The 15,410-nt window shown below is 39.1% G+C and overlaps 1 protein-coding gene across 1 annotated transcript; it reads left to right on the top strand.

Annotated features, from left to right (window-relative positions):
- The first annotated feature begins 890 nt into the window (after window positions 1-890).
- Window positions 891-14,608, top strand: reep2 (receptor accessory protein 2). The gene is made up of 8 exons (XM_059346483.1): window positions 891-1,074; window positions 3,142-3,214; window positions 7,477-7,553; window positions 7,871-7,991; window positions 8,090-8,203; window positions 9,634-9,811; window positions 11,051-11,217; window positions 12,391-14,608. Exons 1-8 carry the CDS (start codon window positions 1,043-1,045, stop codon window positions 12,460-12,462), a joined length of 834 nt encoding a protein of 277 aa, XP_059202466.1. The 5' UTR covers window positions 891-1,042; the 3' UTR covers window positions 12,463-14,608.
- Window positions 14,609-15,410: the final 802 nt, after the last annotated feature.

Below are 15,410 nucleotides of genomic sequence, written 5' to 3'. Positions count from 1 at the left end.
AACCTTTTTAAGAAATGTGCATCTCATTTGACTCCCGTAGAAATACAAACAAATTATAAAAAAGTTTACATATCGTCACACTGTTAAAATAATCGTCATTTTTTGTCAAACTTTTTTTTTTCCCTAAATCATCTCCTCATGACACCGGTCACCTATGGTAAAATCGCCTACATCGTCAGTTGATCAGATCATGTGATTTTACCCCTTTAAAGATAATGGTCTGTGTCAAGTGTGTGACTTAAGCGGGTTTATTATGTGTGTATGTATGTGTGTATTATGTGTCTACATAAGAGTGACATGAGCGTGTCATAAACATGACATGGGATGTGTCATGAACATTAATGACACTTTGAAGTAACATTAATGCTCATGATACTTGTCATGTCATGTTTCTGACAGGCTTGTGTGACTCTTATGTAGACACCTTCAAAATAAAATGTTACCATATCTTGCTTAAGTCACAAAGGCATGTTCAAAAAATTGTCATTAAGTAATTTATTTCTCTTAAGTTACATAATTTACACACAGTGTTATTACTATGCCAATAGCCATCATTTGTTACATCCTTTTTGAGTGAAATGATCAATAAATGTCATATGTTACACTTTTGGTGAAGTTTTTTGTGTTTCCTGCAAAACTTGAAAAAATGACTTAGGCGATTATTTTAACAGGGTGACGATCTCGAGCAATGAAATTAGTCACATGCTTTCAAGTAATTGAGCTTGGATTGTGTATTTCACTGTAGGGGGAGCAATGTGAGGCACTTGTTTTTTTTTAATTAAAAATGTTGCAGCCGGGACCCTGGCCCTTTAAGAGTCAGCCTTTCTTTCCAGCAGAGCAGAGCAGCCAGACTGCAGCACATCCTCAGCTGCTGCTAACCCACCTGACAGAACAGCACAGCGGACAGGCAGCACCGGCCAGCCTCCCGGTTCACATCGCAACACACCGCGTCCTGGAGGGGAATGGGGGGCACCAAGCCCGCCTGCTGACTACCTAGATTTCTCTAGAAGCGGTGAAGGGTCACGGCCAGCGGTCCGTAAAGATGGTATCGTGGATGATTTCGAGGATAGTTGTGTGAGTACGGGCTGGGCTGCATCTCTTGTGTTTTAACGTTAGATCAGCGGCTCCTCCATTCATCAGCTGTCTGATGAGAAACGCTGCACCGCGCCAACTAGCTAGCATCCATTTTCTGCCCTTTTGCAATTCAGTAATGTAGGAAAATACAGTAGGTACACTGTTAATTAGACACTTAATTAGCTTAGCAATTGTCTAAGGTAGCCGTTGCAGCCGTTGCTGTTTTAAAAGGAATACAGTGATGCAGCATCCAGCGCTTGCTAGCCGTTGGTAGCTAACGTATGCTGGCTAGCCAGGAACCACCTGACAGATAATGTGTTGGCAGGGGAAAGGGCTGTTAGCTGGCCACATTATTCAACTGAAACCTGCTTAATATGCTAGCCTCGCTGCGGACAAGTAAACAGACTGCCTGCCACGGCTCTTTAAAACATCACAGCCTGCTTATTGCTGCTCTGTAGACCAAGCACCACAGCACCATATGGTGCCATGAGTGGGTAAAATGTGATGGCATGGCCCAGACATGGATGTGGGTCTGTCCATCCTTCCATAACCAGACAAATGTCAAACATTTTTAACAGTTTGGAGTGACTTTACATAAAATTCCTTGCTTTGATGAGTGGAGCAGTTTCAGGCCTGGACCTCCACCTGTCCTGACTACATCCTGACAGTGTGGATGACTCAACTAAAGCCAGCAGCTGCCATCATCCTGATCTCATATGCAGACATTTTTATAATGCTGCGTTAGTGTTGTCTTGTATCAAGTGACTGCTTTGAGTTTTTCATGTTGATATTGTATCGTCAGACCTCTGAATGAACCAGGCTGGGCTTAATCTTCATAGTGTACTGGATAATGTTTTTAACAAGCCTAGACTTTGTAGAAATGTTATAGCATTTTCATTACTGTAAATATCTCTTGCTTGCATTACATAAGTAGAGGAAAACATTGACAAATGGTCACTTTTCCTCCACTTCACTGCACCTCTAGGTAATCATGCGTCAATGGGAGGCAAACATTATGACTGGATATGCATCATAATGGCTGCTGCACATCGAACACAAGATCAATCGTTTTTCATCTTTACTCTGTGCTTTAAACATGGAGCTGCCACTTTATTTGAATGCATAGTCGGACAGTATTTCTTTCAATACAGAAAAATAATTTATTTTAGCCATAAAACAGAAGACTAAGCAGAGTAAATCACAATATAATCTGCTCAATATCTGTGATCTTGGAGTCTCAACAAGAGGACAGGATGCCCTCAAAGTCTGTGTAGCAAACCTTAGATGGGGACACAAAGAGGCACAGGGCGTCTGCTGAGGGGTCTGCAACGAGTCGCCTCAGCTTACTGTACAAGGCAGGGAGGGCTGCACACATGACTGAGCAGCTGAGACACATACTAGGACGGAAGACCTACTTAAATGCTGAGTAAAACAGTAGATGTGCAGCTGGGAGCACAAGCCCAACAGGGATAGAGTAAAGTTAAAGTGTTGCAAGTCACAATTAGGGGCTTACACAGTAAGCATACTGGCAAACTAGTGGCTTTCTGAACTCTATTCTCCCTGCTGTCCCCTCACTCAGCATTTAGCATCCTGTCACATCAGCACAAATCCCCACAGTGGCACAGGATGCGACCAAATCAACATCAAAACGCGGCGCTGTGTGCACAGTGTCCCAGTCTGCACGCGGACTAACACATGGTGACCCACCCCTGGCACACTTTTGTGTGTTTTTCCATTTTGTCTCGCTGCAGTCTTCCTGACTCCATGGTCTCCATTGTTGTTTTGTAGGGATAATCCGACCAGTGTGATCTTACAAACCACAGCCCATCAACTCTACACTGTGGCATCACTATTCACATCAAAACCACCTAAAGACCGACTTTCTTAAAGTAACACAATAATACAGAAAGCTACTTGTGTTTACATAAGCTTAGAGCAAACATCACAAACCTGCTTTTTAAGCAGGAACACATTTGTTAGGTGTCAGAGTAAACACCCAGGGGCCATGTTCTCAAGCTGGTTCTCCCTCCTCTGACCTGCGTTTCTCTGCTCCTCTGCTTTCTTCAGCCTCGCCTTTGGGACGCTCTACCCAGCATACTCTTCATACAAGGCTGTCAAAACGAAGAATGTGAAGGAATATGTGAGTATCACCTCTGGTTACTAAATCACAGCAGAACATCTTTGACCCCTGTCTGCTCTGTTTGACTTTTGGAATATTTTGCCCAAGGCTGCTGTTTGCTATTTTTACACTAATGTTTTGATGCACATTGGGAGTAGGAATGTAATACAAAGCCCACAGATATAATTTAGGACATGGACTTGACATAGTATAACGGGAGGACAAATTAATCAAATGGAGCAATTTCTGTTTTTGATGTTGGGCAAACAGGCTGTTCTGTCTCTTTGATTATTATTACAAACATGGTTAATATTTCGGTAATCATGCTCAGTGTCAGGGTGTTTTCATGTTGGGTACGATGGATTCACACCCCTCTCCACTCCTGCACTGCTCATCTTTCACATTAGTAAAGTTGTACCCGTATCCGAATACACTTGGGTCATCATCTACGTGGCATTTGTTTATGTTGTTCCATACAACAGAGTCATCCTTCACATTGTGCCTATAGTTGTTTGTAAAGACAATGTCAAGAATGAACCTTTCACCTGCTTTCCTGCTTCATCACACTCGGTGATCTCATTTAAGAGGCTGAAGTTGGCACATGGTGCACACATTTTTAAGTCGACTGGAGGTCTTGAGAAATCTTTGCACCTCTACTCGTTGACTGCTACTCACATTACATTATAGCCCACTTCCATTATTTGGTACAGGTTTTTAAACCTGATGTGTACCTGAGTACACCTGAAATGTACTTGAGAACACCTTTTCATGTGAACTCAGGTATGGATTGACCAACCGTGCCCAGGTACAGAACTCAGTGTTCATACTAATCAAACAACTGGGCTTTGGGGTTTGAGTGTACATGGATCTGGGCTCCGGTCCCTGAAGTGAAAGCCCCTCACAGACAAACATGGCAGCTAACTGGGGCACACCAACCTTCATGAAACTGGGTCAGGGACTACATTTACATGCAGAATGTTTTCTAGCTTTTGCCCTTATCCCAAAAATCCACAGTGTTCCTACATAGTTGTTTACATGGATAGTTAAAATTGATATTCCATTAATATCCCGTTCCCGTTTCAATGCAGCCTGGCATTAATGGGAGTTTTTTTCCCACAAGTGGCAGTTTTGTTTGAATGTTAAAAACAGCTTTCTTGTTTCAGCTACTTCCTTGAAAAAGTTTGCTTTGTGATCGTAGGTGTGTTCCGATCAGAAATGTGGGGTTTTCTATTGGACATAGATCTTTGCCACAGCCTTGCAAACTGTTTGGGTTTGTGTACAAGGCAACACAGACTTTACCATAAATGGGCAAGAAAATAAATTCCAAATGAGACACAAAATCTGAATGCACTGAATACATGTTTAAAGAATGCTCCAAAATTCTGAATAATATCAGCATATCCCACGTCTTAATTGCAAAATGTTACATTTGGAATAAGGCCTAATTTGGAAAATCCAAATGAAATATGTTGTTTACTTGACTCATATTGAATTCTGAATATTGTCATGTAAACATAGTCACAGTGATACCATAATGACTCTAAAAGACAATGAATGCCGCCATATCCCTCTCCTAATTCTTCTTTTTATGTGAATATTAATGTCTATTTGGAATAAAAGACAAATTGGGAGCAAGACAGTTGTGTGTTGGCATTCTTTCAGCTGTTTCTGCAGATAATTTTTATCCAACACTTGCTCCAGATGAATGTTTACACCTCCTAATGATTACATAACATGCTGCCATGGTGCAGCTTGTGTAAACCCATCTGCATCATCTAGTGCAGTTGTTCCCAAACGAGGACAAATAATAAATGTAATGGGGTCACAAGAAGATAAACTGTATCCGAAGGATTAAGTACTGACTTTCCAAATCCAGAAAAAGTAAACTTTATTTTAGGGTTCTATATGATGGAATTTACAGGTTACAATTGTATTGTATTGCCAGTGTGTGAACAGATTGTAACAAAACTCAAAAACTGGCTGCCTATAACAGGCTGTGAAGAATTTCTATGAAACGGATATAAAAAGTTTTATCTAGGGAAGCTTATTTGGTCAGATAGGAATATAACCAACGTTAGAGAGAAAACTAGGGTCAACATTGTCAGGGTCTTTTATTCATAAAGCGATCATTGTTTGGTTTTGGTGATCAAAACTGACCAAGCTGGATTTTTTTTTCCTATTGAAAGAAAAGAAAACTTTTTTTATTTTTGTCTTCTCGTCCTCCGATTGCTTGTTTTCTTGTTAGCCAGTGGTTGTTATTGCCTGCAAGATACTTTCTGATCACTTTCTGGATCACTTGGTTGGGTAGCTTGCCAAATTACTTCACAAGCCAGCACGATCCATCAGAGTACCTTGTGTTTCATGACAAACAGTTTTGATTTTAGCTAACAATAAGTGATGAAATGGTACAAACCACTAGCTAAAAATGAAGCAAGGCCAACTAGTTAACTTTAACCAATGCTAAGCTATGGTAAGCCAGCTAGCTGTAGCTACGTGTAATGGATCTGGTGTTGGCTGCTTTCTTAGTAAGTATCAACCTGATGATGCATGATGATATCAATATGATGCCAGTCAATCGATTTCGTTCTCATGTCACAGTTTTGGACGATGCTCAGGGTGCCCAAACGTTACAGTACGTTCACACATTGGCAACACAACAGGAGGATGCTGACTGCTTTCACTTAACGGCCACAAGTGTCATTTAATATGAAGGATTCTCAGAAAAATCCTTTGAAGAGGAAATGAGCAAATAAGATTGGAAAGCACTGATGTGTCTAACACCCATTGCATGTTAAGTGCATGAAACGCCCACACCCCTTGGCACCGAAATGATTCATAATACACTCCCTTAGTTTGTCATGAGGTCATTTGGTGCCTGAAAATTTTCTCAGATTTCACTGTTGATGTTCCAAAACTCAACACAGCCCACTGAGCATGAGACATTAACACTGAGCAATTATAAGAGTTTGGGATTTGGATGCATTTGAAGTAAAACAGACAGAATATAATGCAGTAACATAACAAATATAGTCATGACATGAATATTCGACCACCCTTGATTCCTCATTTTCTTGTTCATTTTCCATGGTTTTCTTGATAATAACCAAATCATTATCAAGAAAACCATGGAAAATGACTAGATATCAGCTCGTAAATTAAACTCTTATGAGCTATTTTTGTTGTTGGTTGGTCTAATATTTTTTTCCATGACTGTAGTTGTTAGAGCCCGACCAATATGAGATTTTTTAGACCATTGCTAATATTGATTTTAGAGGGGAAAATTCATCAATAACCGAAATGGGAATAAAATAAATATCTAGAGTTTTTAAAACCTAAAAAACTAAGGCCTAACACACTTTCTAAATCACACCGTGAACGTTTTCTGCATTATATATATTGTATTAAAAAATGTAAAAAAAAGTTTTCATATCAGACAGCTTATACACCGATACCGATAATATCAGTTAACTGATATATCTGTGAGGCTCTAATAGCCGAACAACCAGTGTTGCCAGTGAAAACCAGAATAAAGAATAAAAAATAAAAAGCAGTGGATTCCCAGTGTGTCTGTTATAAACAGGGTCCTCCCTGCTTACCTCATCGCTGCAAGGGATGAGAGAGAGGGGGTCCAGGAGGAGGAGACGGCAGCACCCTGGCCCTCTGCTTAGATTTGCACTAGAGAACAGTCTCCTCCTTGCAGGTTACCATGACAACCCTCCCCCCTCCTCAATTGCTGCTCAAGCAGACGGCCACAGTAGGAGAGGGAGTGAGGGATGGCGAGAGAGAGTGGAGGACGCCATTTTTAGAACTGATGTTTTCATTCCCGTTTCCTCTTGTTTGGCTTGTTTCTAATGACTCAAATGATTCACTGTTACGTGTGTGTATCTGGCTGCATGCCTGTGGCCTGTTTATGCCTTTAAATAAACTGTTAGCATGCAGAGCTTTTCTCTAATTTTATAACATTTGATACACAAATACGTGTATTATTGATAATATATTCCCACTAAATCTGTGGTGTTATATTGTTTGCCTCTGAGTGCCTACATTATAACATTTCATTTAGTCTAGATGATGATGATGATGCCCTACATTTCCTTTGTCTCCGGGACTTTATCCATGCATACTGATGTGATCTGACGGCACTGAAACATATGTTCCACTTCTGCATTGGCATGTCTTGTTTAGCTCCACGTGTCTCAGCACGTGCATTTGGAAGCTGTGGGGTCTCATGTGCTATTTTTGTGATCTTCTCTCTACTCACTTTTTCGTGTGTGTGTTTCCAGGTGAAGTGGATGATGTACTGGATAGTGTTTGCGTTATTCACTACAGCAGAAACAGCCACAGACCTGCTCCTATCATGGTGAGTCAGGAGCTGCTCATGATGACGACCCTCGTGCACAACCACCTTCTAATAAATAAACTGCTTATGTAATATCAATAGATGCATTCATGTGTGTATCTAGTGCGAGGTGTTCTTGATATTTTTAGTACAATGATCTCTTATCAAAGTATCTTGTTTTCACTTTAACATCGTAACATTAATCCCAGACATTATTCTGCATTTTTTCTACATAAGATCAGTGTCTCATCTTCTCTTGTGTCTTTCACTTTATGTCTCAGGTGTCTGTACATTTTTCTTTTCCTCTGCTGATTGCACGACTCTGTTTCATTGCCCAGGTTCCCGTTTTACTTTGAGCTAAAGATTGCCTTTGTAATCTGGCTCCTGTCCCCATACACCAAAGGCTCCAGTGTCCTCTACCGCAAGTTTGTCCATCCAACGCTGTCGAACAAAGAGAAAGTAGGGACATGACCTTTTTAAATGTTTATGTTCATCTGATGTTTGTTTTTTCTTGTTGCACTGATTGCTTACATCCTTGTCTTCCCTGTTACCTGCAGGAGATAGATGAGTACATAGCGCAGGCCAAAGACAGGAGTTATGAGACCATGATGAGGTTTGGAAAGAGGGGTCTCAACCTGGCTGCTAATGCTGCTGTCACTGCGGCCACCAAGGTGAGCTCTGTGTTTCATGACTTAATAACTTGCACAATATTAACATGCATAAGTCACCATTGCTGTTTCAAATCACAGTGTTTTTTTACCACATAAAAAGATCACACTAACTGCTCGGTTAACTGGCTTCAAGCAGAGATTCAATGTTAATGCACAAAAATGATCTGCATCAAGGTAAAAAAAAACGCGAATCTTGTTTAGTGTAGTTGCTGAATATAAAGTAATGTCCATTATTGGTTAATTACTTTTTTATTTCAATGAGTTAAATAATTGGCCAAAAGATTGCCAGAATCTAAGATTAAGTTTTCTATAATAGCCTTTTTCCCCAACCAACAGTCCAAAACCTAAATACATATTTTCATTTACAATGAAATTAAATTGAGAAAAACTGCAAATCCTCACACAAGTTATCAATTCATTTGACTAAATATTGCAACTCAAGATGGTACAATCAGAATAGTTTAATGCTCATTCAAGTGATTAAATGTCAAAGCTTAAATGTCCAGTTTTGTAAAGAGGGAGATTTCCATGTAACTTTCTTTAATTATAAAGCAGCTCTAGGTGCTATATAAATACTGTAAGAGTTTCAATATGCACACAGCTCTCATTCAGAAACTGTGCCTTTTTTAAATGAACTGTTGAGACTTCGAACTGTCAGTTTGTGATGTCACAACTTTTGTTTGTTGTGTCACAACTGTACTTTATATGGGTAGAAAGATATGCTTTAGTGCCCTTATAGTCATTCCCTGGCAGACAGACGTATGAGAGAAATAATTAATAAAGCAAGTAAACATGTTGTAGTAGAAACCCAAAATACCATGTAAGTATGAACTTTTAAATGGCCAGAAACATATTGTTTGTACAAGAAATAAAAAAGATATTTATTTTGCATATTCAGAACCCTTGCTGCCCAATACAATTATTGGTAACGCTTTATAATAAGGTCCTTAATAACCATTAATTAACAAGTAATAAGGCATTGTTCTCTCTTTAGATCCGGTAGTTCCAAAAAGCATAGTTAACTTATAGTTAACTTAAAATAGATGAGTAATAAAGTACAGTTTAATATCAATAAGCAAACAAAATAAGATTAATAAAGGCATGGCAAAGACATAATGGGTGTTTGTAATGCCATTATTAACACTTATATAAACTTATAAACGCAATGTTAATAAGCATGTTGTAAGGACTTACAAGGGCCTTATTACTTGTGAATTAATGGTTATTACAAGGACCTTAATATAAAGCGTTACCCAATTATTTCCTATCTTGTCAGCCCAAAGTAGATCAATTGAATCAAACGAATGAGAATTGGCACATTAAGTTATTTTATAATTCTTATAAGATGTGAGTGATGGCGAGGTAAGGGATCAATCTTCTCCTGCTGTCTCATATCTGACATGTCTGTGTGTTTTTTCTGCGATGCCCAGGGGCAGGGCGTGCTATCAGACAAGCTGCGGAGTTTCAGCATGCAGGACCTGACTCTCATCAACGCCGATGACGATCTGTCCCTGCACACAGATGTCCGCATGAGACGGGAAACCGTGGACGACATGAGCTCAGGAGCCAGCACGCTGCCCCGGGCCAAGAGCACCGCCGCACGGCAGAGTAAGATCCACACATCAACACACACTGCTTCAGAAGCATTCAGTCATACACATCTGCATGAATACTAACGTGTTCAGCTTCCTGATTGGGCCAAAGTGTCACTCAGAGGACTTCCTTTGTGTAACTTTAATCAGAGAAGCACTGGGCCTGGTCGGGCCAAGTGGAGTCATGTGATTTAAAGCACTGCAGGATGGCAGGGGAGAAGAGAGGCAAAGAAGTGTGGAGTGGGGGGGTGAAAGCATGTGATTCCAGTGGGAGGAGAAGCTTTGTGTCTAACTACACTGCCGGCTGGCTGGCTGTGTGGGCCTGCCGAGCTGTGAACTGAATACAGAGAGACACAGAGGCAGTGAAACAATGAACCAACAGGGCGAAGTGGTACATTTTAATTTATACTTGGAAAGAAAACAACTACAAAACCCAGTCTGAGAGAAAGATGGAGCTACACAACAGCTGGAGTTTGAATATAATCTTCACGGTGAAGTGCATTTGAGCATGGATGTTCCTTTTTACTAACCTGTGAGCAATACAGTAACTGAGCCTGACCAACAGGAGATTTGAGAACGATACCAATGTTGGAGAGGATAACTGATAAAAGATATGGAGGCTGATATAGTGAATTTTTGAGCTGGAATATAGGTCCTTTCTGTGTTCATTTTTGCATTATTGACTATGCTAAGGTACTCAGAAGGCAGCTCTCCAAATCCAAAACAAATAACTCAGAATATTTAACATTTTTTAGACATTATCATACAATAAACATACAATGTATTACACTGTCAAGCAACTCTGGAAATGAACATTGAGAAACTTGTTAACAGTTTGTTTAAGGGACTTTCAATCCTAGTAAAAGAGGCGTGATTGGTGTCGCAGCCTGTGGAAAATCATGGGGTCCAGATTGTTAACAGCAGCAGCTCAGAGATAGATTTTGGTGTGAATGCACCGAATTTGGACGATGAATAATGAATGAAATGAATAATAAACTATATTTTGAAAGCTGGCCACTGGGTGGTGTGAGAGGATGATCCATTTTTTAGTTTAAATGTTTATTGAATTAAATCCTGGTTCAGAGCCAATGAAATGTATGAATCTGGTTGATTGCTGCTGATATTTAAAATCGGCCCCTCTTGGTTCATTCTCTCTGCTCTCTCAGCTGTCTGGTGAATCATCTGCTCATGTTTTAGTCTTAACCCTGAACTACTTTCCCAGTGAGTAACCACCAATTTTGGTCCAATCCCGCAGCCCGATCTTTGGCAGCCACATCACTTGCTGATGATGCGTCATCACAACACGGCTCCGACCAATCAGACACGCGGACTGAACACTCTGATGAAGATGTGGGAGACAAAGCCCCCAAACGTGCTGCGGCTGTCAAGACAACCAAGAAACCTGCTGCTGCTAAGACAGAGGTATTCTTTAACTATAAAATACAGTATTTAAGAAAGGTTTTTTGTTTTGTTTTTAAAGAAAAAATATCAGTTATGTAACATAAAATGACATACAGTTGAGCAAAAGATTGCTTTAAATGTTAGTGGCAGTTTCATGTTAGTATTTTGATATAAAAGCAAATGCACAAATTCTACATTATGAAATTGTTTGTTTGTATCAATATTTTTGGACCAAATGGGAACATTTAAATGTATAAATACTTATTTTGCCTTTTCTTAAATCATCTTTAGTAACTCAGTAATAGTTAGTTGTTCTGCAATAACACATTCATTACTAAAAAGAGTGAAATGTTTTTATAGACCATTGTGGTTTTGTTTTTACAAAAAAAAGGACTTGAAATATCCTATAATTTTATCCCTTAGCATGACGCCGTATCCTACAATTCCCAAAATGCAATTTGATTTAGCCTCTGGGGGCAAGGGACAATATTTGGGGGGTTCGGGTGTTGCCAACGGATATCAAGATATCCGATAACAGATATCCTGGATCAAGACTTCCTCTTCCTTGCCTGGTCACCTTTTACACTCCCATTAGCTACTTGAGAAGCAAAAATGTGGAGGGATGACCTCAACAGCCACACTGTTCAGTGCAGATAAGTAAGTGGGGGAAAGAAAAAAAAGAAAAAAAAGCTAAACCATCATAAGACGATAGCCGATGGGTTCTGAGATTGCATTTTCTCCAATGCTTTTTGCATCTTTTGCTCTTCTGTCTGCTCAGACGTGACCAGTCACTTCTTTGACTCCAAGCAAAGTCCAGAACTCTTCCAATACCAAAAGCTTCTCCATTCATATGCAGATATCTGCTTATAGAGATTACTACACTAAAAACTGTAGTGTCATTTATGGGGACGTTTTTAAATGTAATATGACCATATCATCACCCAAGGAGATCATCAGGGTTATTTTCAAACTAGACTTAACTCCTCCAGAGCCATAAAAGTCATTATACAACTCTCCATGAAGAGTAAACAGCCCTTTTTATACGTCTTATCATAAAACTCAATGTTCAACTTTAGTCGAACCTTTGGACCTCCTCTCCATTTTTAATAATTAATCGTTATCTCTCCAGTTGTTTTCCTTTCCTTGTTCAATCAACTGTGTGAATAACGACTGTCACTTTTCTTTCCCTCCAAGATTCAAACTAAGACAGTGAAGAAGCCGGCCAAGAAAAAGACAACCACTACCAATGCAGAGACGCCACCGTGAGGCCTGCTGTCCACATCAACCGGCCTACACTCGCTCCATAAACCAGTCTGCAGGCCCTTCTTCCTCCGTTTGGTCTCCACACAAACACATATACACTGTGTATGTCTATAAACAGTGTATATGTACATGTATATCAAGCACTGAAATTGTGTCACTCTTGCTGGCTTTTAGAGCAAAGAGCAGGTTTTAGCAGTATGTGGGCGACCTTAATTTTTTTTTTACACCTACTGCATTTTTTTTCTTTCTTTAATCTTTACTTACTGTGAGCTCATCCCAGTCAGAGGTGTTTCTTAGAGGGTTTTTTTAGTCTGATAATTAATTGTGATGCTCCTTTTCCCCCCAGCACCTATACATATAGGCCATGTTGCAGTTTTTCAGTCTTTTCCCACAGTGTGACTTTCTCAATTGAGCCTGTTTTTGGTTAAAGTGTCTCAGATGCTGCAAGCTTATTCTGCCTGAGTTTTTTTTCTTTTTACTGTGAAGTAACTTGAAAGCATTGGCCGATAGTTGTAGACATCCTAATTACTGTTTCAGACCAAATAGTTCCCACGTTTGACTACAGCTCAGCTCCTAATACCACCACCATGTCCTAGCCCCTACAACTACCCAGTTTTACAGGAAGACTCGTGATCAAACCTTTTTCTGTTCTCTCTTTTACCTTAATTTTACCCCCTTTTTAGTGCATCTTAAGCCTCACAGCTTGTGGAAGAGTCTAGCTTCCCCTCAGTAAGTCTGTATACCTCTGAGTGAGTCTAGCTCTGCTAAGTTCAGGTCTCACTTACAGCGACTGTCCTCCTCACTGCTTCAATGTGACTTTGATGCCATGTGCAGTCCTGGTGATGGAGTGGTTTGTTTAGTGTCGGCTGGCTGAGTTATTCCTCATCTAGGCTTCACGCTCTTATTTATTATGCTTCTGTTTTATCCAGTTCTTTTGGTCATGTGGTATTAGTAATACATTTGAGTTGTGCATAAGGCAATGCTGTAACTTCCAATAAATACAGTAGTCATAGAAGAGTTGCAGATGTTTGTGAGTAACATATCTGCTTTCACCACAGTAGTGATGTCTGTATATTGTTTGTGTTCAACATTAGAGAATCATGGGGTGGCTCTGCACTTTCTCACTCCTTTCACCCAGCTGTGTGGTGACACGCTGCCTCTTTGTAATATTTATATATCACAGAAGCCAGGATAAAGCAAAGCAATATGGAAATAATTAAACCAAAACCAACATCAGGAAGACTGTGAGGAATTATTTTCTCATCCCCATGCTGTTGTTCCAGATGTGGACACACTTGATACACTTTTGTTCTGGGATGGGCTCTTCTGGTTGCCACTGCATTGGGCGTGGCTTCTTTGTGTGCTCCATTGAGAGATTTAAAAGCATGAGACTTCTTCTGCACTCATTACTGCTGTCTGAAGTGTGACGAGTTTGGACCAGAAGGGGGAGACAAACTCCACTAAACAATATGTAAACACTGTAAATAGTAACCTTGACTGTATATATAGTATGAGCTTGCTTGCCTTATTCATTGTCTGGGCTTAAATCCAATTTTAATCATTTGTGTGCTTTTTAAAAAAATTCTTAGTCTTGATAAATCTTATGTTCTGAAACCGGAAGAGGCTCAGACTTGACCAATATGGACTTCCGGTGTCACAAGAAGTGATCTTTGTATTTTTAACATGTCTGCTTTTCTTTTTCTGTCTTTTCTCGTTAATTTGAACTCCACATTAAAGTAGGGAATCTCCAGACTGAGTTTAAACTGCTGTATGTACATTCATGTTCTGCTATGTACTATACTCAGACTGGTTATAAATTATTTTAAGGCCAAAAGTTGAAAATTACCTGTATTTGTTTTCTTTCTTGCTAATTTAATATTTGCAATGAATAAAAGGAAGACTGCACATAATTGAAATATTTTTTTTCTGATGATACAACCCTACATTTTGTCGTGTGTTCATGCCATTTTTGGATATTTATTGTTTTCTCTGATTTAAATCAGAATCGTATACAGGGACATTCATTTGTATATTGTTTGTGCCAATTCTCAGAGCTCCATGAAAAGATTACAGTGTGTGTGCTGGGACATTGGTATCGAACAAGGTCATGTATCAGTAATAAAAATACTAATAAAGGAAATCAAATGAGTGTTACTGCGTGTTGTTCAGTGGAAACAAATTACTTTGTGGCTTTCTAGGGGAAAGAAGAACACCCACCATTCAGTGACTTAAAAAAAATCAATACACACAGTGAAAGTAGTCCTTTAATTAATGTGTAAACATTAGGTGTGTGTCAAATGTCATAGTATATTTTACCATAAAAATGTAATCACTAATATCACAACAAAAGTCAAGAAAGATATCGTAGTATGTTGAAAAATCTCAAACAGAGGTCACATTGTGTTTTTAGTTCAAAATTGCCTAGAACACTGAAATTTGATCATCCTCATTAAAATATATGAAAAAACACTATTATATAGTATGTCCAAAAACCGAAAAAAAATTCTGCCATAAAGTATGTCAAAAAACTTGAGAAAAAGATCTTAAAATTTAAAATGCCCTGAAATGCTTAAAATTGTTTTATTGTAGTCTGTTGATACATATTAAAGTATAATCTGGCAAAGTATGAAAGAAAACACCGTATAATAGGATGTCCAAAATTTGAAAAAAAAAAGTAATATGTTGATTTTTGTCAAAATTTAAGATGCCTTAAAACGCACAAAATGGTCTTATTATACTCTGTTGATACATGTAGTAATATATTTATTTCCAGAAATTAAACAAAAAACACCATATTTGGAGATGTCATACTATAGCATGTCGAAATTTTTCTGGGAAAAGTTCAAAAAATGTAAATGCCCAGAAACTTTCAAAATGGTCTTATTATACTCTGCTGATACGTGATGTATATTTTTCCAGAAATAACAGAAAAACACCATATTTTGAGATGT

This window comes from Centropristis striata, chromosome 12, assembly GCF_030273125.1.
Source record: "Centropristis striata isolate RG_2023a ecotype Rhode Island chromosome 12, C.striata_1.0, whole genome shotgun sequence".
Lineage (NCBI taxonomy): Eukaryota > Metazoa > Chordata > Actinopteri > Perciformes > Serranidae > Centropristis > Centropristis striata.
The sequence above is the reverse complement of the archived record's forward strand: the minus strand, read 5'-3'. Positions and strand labels throughout refer to the sequence as shown.